The 6,253-nt window shown below is 30.8% G+C and overlaps 1 protein-coding gene across 1 annotated transcript; it reads right to left on the bottom strand.

Annotated features, from left to right (window-relative positions):
- Window positions 1–943: 943 nt before the first annotated feature.
- Window positions 944–2,865, bottom strand: LOC120188011 (B3 domain-containing protein At3g11580-like). Its single transcript, XM_039191573.1, has 2 exons — window positions 2,180–2,865; window positions 944–1,131 (listed from the first exon to the last, which is right to left on the bottom strand). Exons 1-2 carry the CDS (start codon window positions 2,787–2,789, stop codon window positions 944–946), a joined length of 798 nt encoding a protein of 265 aa, XP_039047504.1. The 5' UTR covers window positions 2,790–2,865.
- Between the last annotated feature and the right edge of the window lie 3,388 nt (window positions 2,866–6,253).

Below are 6,253 nucleotides of genomic sequence, written 5' to 3'. Positions count from 1 at the left end.
TGGATCCCAGTTCCGTCACTGTTTCAACTAGAACGACATTATATTGATATATAAAAACACAACACATGGTAAGTAGGTATTAAAGCTCAATCCCATCTGCTATAAAAGCTAGGCCATACCTCCAAAGAAGCCATCACATAGTGAAGAGAGAGATGGCAAATAAGGTTCAAAGAAGAAGAGCAGAAAGCTTCAAGTTATGCCAACTCTCAGCAATTCCAAAGCTGTAGTACAAAAACTAAGAAGCTTGGTTTTTATTGAAAAAGCTTTTCTGGTTCATGATGTTAACCCTACTCTTTCGTTTTTGAAGGTTAAAAGGAGTTTTATCATCTTAAATGTTCTTCTCCATTTTCACAAGGTTAATGTCAAGTTCGAAGAAATACAAAGAAGCCAGAAAAATATAAATATTCCATTGTCGGGTATTGAACCCGGGTTTCCTGGGACGGCAATGCAATATTGATTTGCCAACTATTATTAGTCATCTAGTTTTTGTTTCGGTCATTTAAGTATTATTTTTTTTTCAAATCATATCTAGCATTAAGTTTTAGTTTTGTTTTTTAAAAATTTTACAGTGATTCTGTCGTGATATTTTTTTAGAATTATTTTTTAATATTGACATGGTATTATCGTTTGGTGACACATCAATATATCTTTAATTTATTAACGGTATATGACCAAAACAAAATTAAAACGTAACATTATGTATTATTTTTAAAGAAAAAAATAGTTATATAGCTAAAATAAAAATTAAGTAATATGTGGTTGACCAAATTGATAGTTTATCTTTTTTCCCCTTCATCTGGTTGATATCTGGGGAGGATGTCCTGTTACAATCATAAACACCCAAAAGTCATACTCAGAAATTTAAAGAAACTGAACCACAAAGCAAGATTTATCATCATATTGCCAGTGGGCAAAAAAGATTGCATGATGAAGGTTTTAATCATTATAAAAGCGGATTAAGTATATATGAACCATGGGTGGTTGGACCCTGGCTCCACACCATCGAGCCAGCAGGCGTTGATGGTGGGGACTCTTCCACCTGGTGGCACTCTAGGTTCACCCCAAATAGCCGCACCGGTTTCTTTGGCTTCCCGCCTGTTCCACCTTGCTTTCGGTTTTCAACAATAGTTCCTGGAAAAGGAATAACAATGCTTGAAACCATCTTGAGAAAAGGTCTTAATACTTAATAGTAAGTGCTCAAAAATTACTATCGATTAAATAGTTATTTTAGTTCATATTTTTGTAAGTATTTTGATTCTAATGATTCATTTCAAGACAAAGGTATAATGTCAAAAGACAATATTAATGTTCGATTAAATAATCGCTTTGACCCATATTTTTTTTTTAGAATATTTTGACATTTAACGTTTTGTTTTATAGTAAAAAAGTCTCTGTACCGATGGAAACCGTTAGTTAACAAATTATTAACGCTCTAAAATAAAATTTTTTATCCTAAAAATGAAATGTTGAAGGTCAAAATACTCTAAAAAAAGAATAATGATCAAATTAACTATTCGATCAAATATTAAGGGTTTTTATCCTAAAATAAAAATATTGTGATCATTTGATAAACGTTGTAATTCTGACAATATGCCTAGAATAAATAAATCTATAATGTTTGACTAAATAGTTACTTTAGTCCTTATCTTTTTTTCTTGAGCATTTTTATTCATAACGTTTCATTTTAAAAGACTCTTATTTTAGAGGGTTAATCGTTTGTTGATAAACGATTTCTAAGTCACATAGAGATTTTTTTATCTCAAAATAAGACGTTGAAAACTTAAATATTTCAAAAATAAAATAAAGTCACTATTTAATTAACAAAAAATATTTTATGTTATTATTCCATAATAATACTAGTAATTCACAAAATTGCCATTTTCCTAATCCCTATACTAATGTAGACCCCGAACTAGTAGAATTTGAAAAGAATCTACTTGGAGAAACACATTGCTCCCATCTAATTGGAAAGTGGCTTTCACGCACTTCAATGTGCCAATAAATTCCCGAATTTTTTTAATAAATAAATAAAACCCATTTTATTTGCCCTCCGTGTACCAAGTCTTTGCCTAGAGTAAGAACTCGAACTCTCGAGATTTTACTTAAATGATATTAAGCTGTTTATTTCATAAAAATAAATTGTTAGATTTTTACGGTGCGAAATAAAGAAAAGAAATACCTGCATGGAAACAGTCAGGTTGGTTTGGCAGTGGCAGATTAGCCCCAAGGACTTGAATGTGCCCGAGACAAGGATGCCCTTGATCCAATCCCCTAATACCACCGCTATTATCGTCCATCACGGCGTTCCTCTCGTTCGTAGCTGCCGCTACAACCACCACCGCTGCACCGCGCCTCCTCCAGCCTATAAACAACCTATCACCATCGGTGCGGTGTCTTTGGAATGAAATAATATCACCAGTACCTAGTTGCTTCTCTTTGACGTATCTGCTCCACCCTTTGGTCAACACGTAGCTTTGGCTGCTGTTCCAGTACGAGTAACGGAAACGCCAGCACTTGCCTGACTCGTCCTCGAAGCTCAGCAACAGCCCTTTGTTATCAGCCGAGTCACCGCCGAGCGGAAAGTGTTTCTCGGCATGTTGTTTGGGGATAACAAGCCTGTTCAGCTTGCCAACATCACTGGGAGTTAAGAGTTTTTCAAACATGGGTTCCCTTTCATCTTCTTCCTCTGCTTCTTCTTCTTCTTCGTCTCGGTTAAGGTTGAAGTTGTGAGAAGTATTGTTTGTGAAGAGGAACATGGAGGGACAGTGAGGGTGGTTAATAATGGACATTTGAGAGACGAAAGAGGTGAGGAAGAATGAGAAGGATGCTTCAGAACAACAATGGAGAAAGAAAAAGAAAAGAAGAACAGAGGGGAGACGTGATGATTATGAGTTCCATGTGGAAACTATTTAATGAAGCTAAAAATATATGACAATGAGGGAGAGATAAACCTGGTAAGATTAAAGAGGCGGATAGAGAAAAGAGGGTCAGGTCAGGGTATAGTAGTATAAAATTTTCACTGCTCTATGTAAAATTTTCAAGTCAGTAATATGTATAAATTATTAGTTAATTAACAGTTTTTGTGGGTTAATCGTTAGTCAATTAACTATTTTCATCTAATAGGTTCTATTTTGATTAAAAATTAAAAAGTTAAAGAATAAAATGCTCCAATAAAGAATATAGAACAAAGGGTCAAATGGGGAGTGAAAAAAACTAATTAACTCATATAGTGTCGAGAAAGCCGTCAGGAACATAACGTGTCTTCCCCTTTTTTCACCTAGTTGGAATGCTAAGAATGCCAAGACTACCAAAGGAATAAAGCAAGAGACATATTGTAGTCGTCGCGTCATTTGGAAGATGCATTGTGTTCCCGGTGTCTTCCGACGAACACTGTAACGATCACACTGTCTCAATAAATAATTCCAACGAGAGTCTATACGAGCCAAATTATTTTTTTCAACGCCCCATTTGAACAATATTATCTAAGATAAAATGACTATTTCTACAAACATATAGGAATATTTCTGTCCTTATACCTAAATTTAAAAATGATTGTTAAATTCTTTTTAGAGAATATGAAGAATGAATTTAAGAAAAGAGTTAGATTTTGTAGTATTCATACCATTTAGATCTTTATATTTTTTATTTACATAAATTCTATCAATAACTATAATATTTAATTTTTTAACTACATAAAATTTTGCTATTTATACTACTTTTGAAATTTGACATTTTTTTTCTGATATAGAAGGAAGGGACTTGTAATTACGTTCAACTTGTGCCCTTCATTGACTTTTAAAATAGACATTATTGCATGGTTTTGTTGATTAAATTTTATGCAATTACATGTTACTAAGCAAGTAAATCAAATGGGTAATTATGTTATATATATATATATACAAACAGTGAAAAATCTCATACCTCATTGTAAAAACCAGATAGAGACGAAGACAGATAGTTTTATTGTATCACATTCAAATTTGAGGTTAATTTAAAACGGTTTTCAATCTAAAATATTATACAAATTTATAATATATTTTTTCAACCTAAAAGTTACATTGCATTAGGATTTACAACCGAAAAAGTTATACATATTTGTAATATTTTTGGTTAACATTTTCGATTTCAACTTAAAATATTAATATGTCCAGTCTAAAAAGTTACGCTTTTTATAATATTTTTAATTGACGTCAATTATTTTAGAATTTCCTGATAAAGACAGATGTTAAGTTTATATATAGGGTAAATTACAAATTAGGTAACTGAACTTTACACTCTCTCTTATTTCACTCAATGTACTTTAAATTTTTTTAATTTCCTCACTGAAATTAATATATTTGTTTTTTTCTATCACTCAACCGTTTTCTCACTAACTGCAGTATAAATGGGTTGTTTTATAGATTCAAAACGTCATTTTGGTGAAAATTTGTTTTATTAGAACTGTGATGTTTTAATGTTGTTAAGTATTTAATGGCGAAGTAACCAAAAAAAACTTAATATGTTAAGTTCGGTGAAAAATATAAATGTTTTAAAGTTTATTGAATAAAATAGGAGATAATAAAGTTCAATAACGAAATTTGTAATTTACCCATATATATATATATATATTTAGTGAGAGAAAGACGAGATGAATAATAAAAAAAATCAGTGAAATGAAGTTTTGTTTTGTTAAAAGGAAAAAAAAGGTAGGGAGAGCTGCACGAGTGGTCCTTCTTCCCTTTTTGTTTTTGGTTTATTAGGTGAAAAGCTGTGTTTTTTTAAATAAAATAAAAATTTCCCAGGAATAACAAAGGATTGAGAATAATGTTTTCTTTTTCACATGCTTGAAAGCATTATTGATGTTTGACTATTCCTAGTTTTAGAAACGAACAAGGAAACGATTGTGGGGGACTATAATAAAAAAATATATTTGAAATTATAAAATAAAATCCCTTTCCAATGGACAAGAGACCATAGACAGATGAGATAAGTTTGTCTGATTAATATCCAATTACAGCATGATTGACCGTAGGGTTGGTAGAGTTATATTTCTTGAAAATTTTAAAATTTTATATAATTTAAGTATTTTTTTATATTTTTATCCATATTTTTTATATTTAAAATTTTATATATTTATTTTTTAAAATAATTTAAATCCGTCTCTTCTAATATAAAATTATGTATCCGTCTCTGAATTACAATAACCTTTCTCACTTGATCATATTTTAATCCTCATATCTCCCTCCTTGATTATGTTGTGTTATATATAGAGACAATATTTATTCATATTGTATAAAACTTTTTAGTTTTATATTTTTAAGATAGTTAGACGAGTAAAAATAGACAAATGAAATTAACAGTAGGAAATGGATCTTAACCCATTATTATATATATATATATATATATATATATATATATATATATATATATATTGTAGACACCCATTTTCTTCTGGGGTCTTTGTTACGCATATATAATAATATATATAATAATCTCAAAATATATATTATATATAATTTTTGAAAATATATAGTATATTTTTTGAAAACATGTTTTTGAAAACATATAATATATAGTTTTCTTAAAAACTGTTTTTTGGAAACATATATAATATAGTTTTTGAAAACATATAATAGTTTTTAAAATATTTTTGAAAACATATAATATAATTTTTTAAAATATTTTTTAAAACTTATATATATAGTTTTTTACAATGGTTTTTGAAAACATATAATATAGTTTTTTTTAAAAATGGTTTTTGGAAAACATATTTTTCAAAATATATACATATTATTATTACTAGTATTTTATTTTCCATTTTATTTTATTTTATTTATTCTTTTTATTTTATTTTTCGGTCCAATCAGGCAATGTCCAGGTCCAAGTCCAAGGTCAAATTCGGGTGGTCCAAGTCCAAGGTAGCAATGAAGGGGTTTGGTTAGCATCTAGGCCCAGCCAGGCTCACAAGCCTAACCTAGCATGTGAGCCGTTAAAGGCCAATCAAGCAAGCAAGTTGAGCATATTAGGGTTTTACACTTAGCATTGGCGTCGCAATTAACCAGAGCCGTTGGATCAGGCTTTTCGATCCAACGACCGAAAATTCGTCAGGTCAACGGCTCATAAAGGCCACACGCTAGCCAAGTCACCCATCGGCTGAGATTTTTGACACCAGAAACTGGGAAAATCGCAGAAAATTGAAGCACGTCATGAAACAAACAAAAGTCATGCCGAACGGGACTGCACCATCCCGAAAAACTCGACAACAACACCACCG

This window comes from Hibiscus syriacus, unplaced genomic scaffold (assembly GCF_006381635.1).
Source record: "Hibiscus syriacus cultivar Baekdansim isolate YM2019G1 unplaced genomic scaffold, ASM638163v2 tig00116937_pilon, whole genome shotgun sequence".
Taxonomy (NCBI): Eukaryota; Viridiplantae; Streptophyta; class Magnoliopsida; order Malvales; family Malvaceae; genus Hibiscus; species Hibiscus syriacus.
Note: the sequence above shows the minus strand (reverse complement) of the source record. Positions and strands in the feature narration are given on the sequence as shown.

Bases quoted from the DNA above. Each gene is read 5' to 3' on its own strand.
- LOC120188011 (XM_039191573.1), bottom strand. From the start codon at position 2,789: ATGTCCATTATTAACCACCCTCACTGTCCCTCCATGTTCCTCTTCACA. The intron at 1,132-2,179 runs GTATTTCTTTTC...TTCCTTTTCCAG, and splicing joins ACCTGACTGTTTCCATGCAG to GAACTATTGTTGAAAACCGA.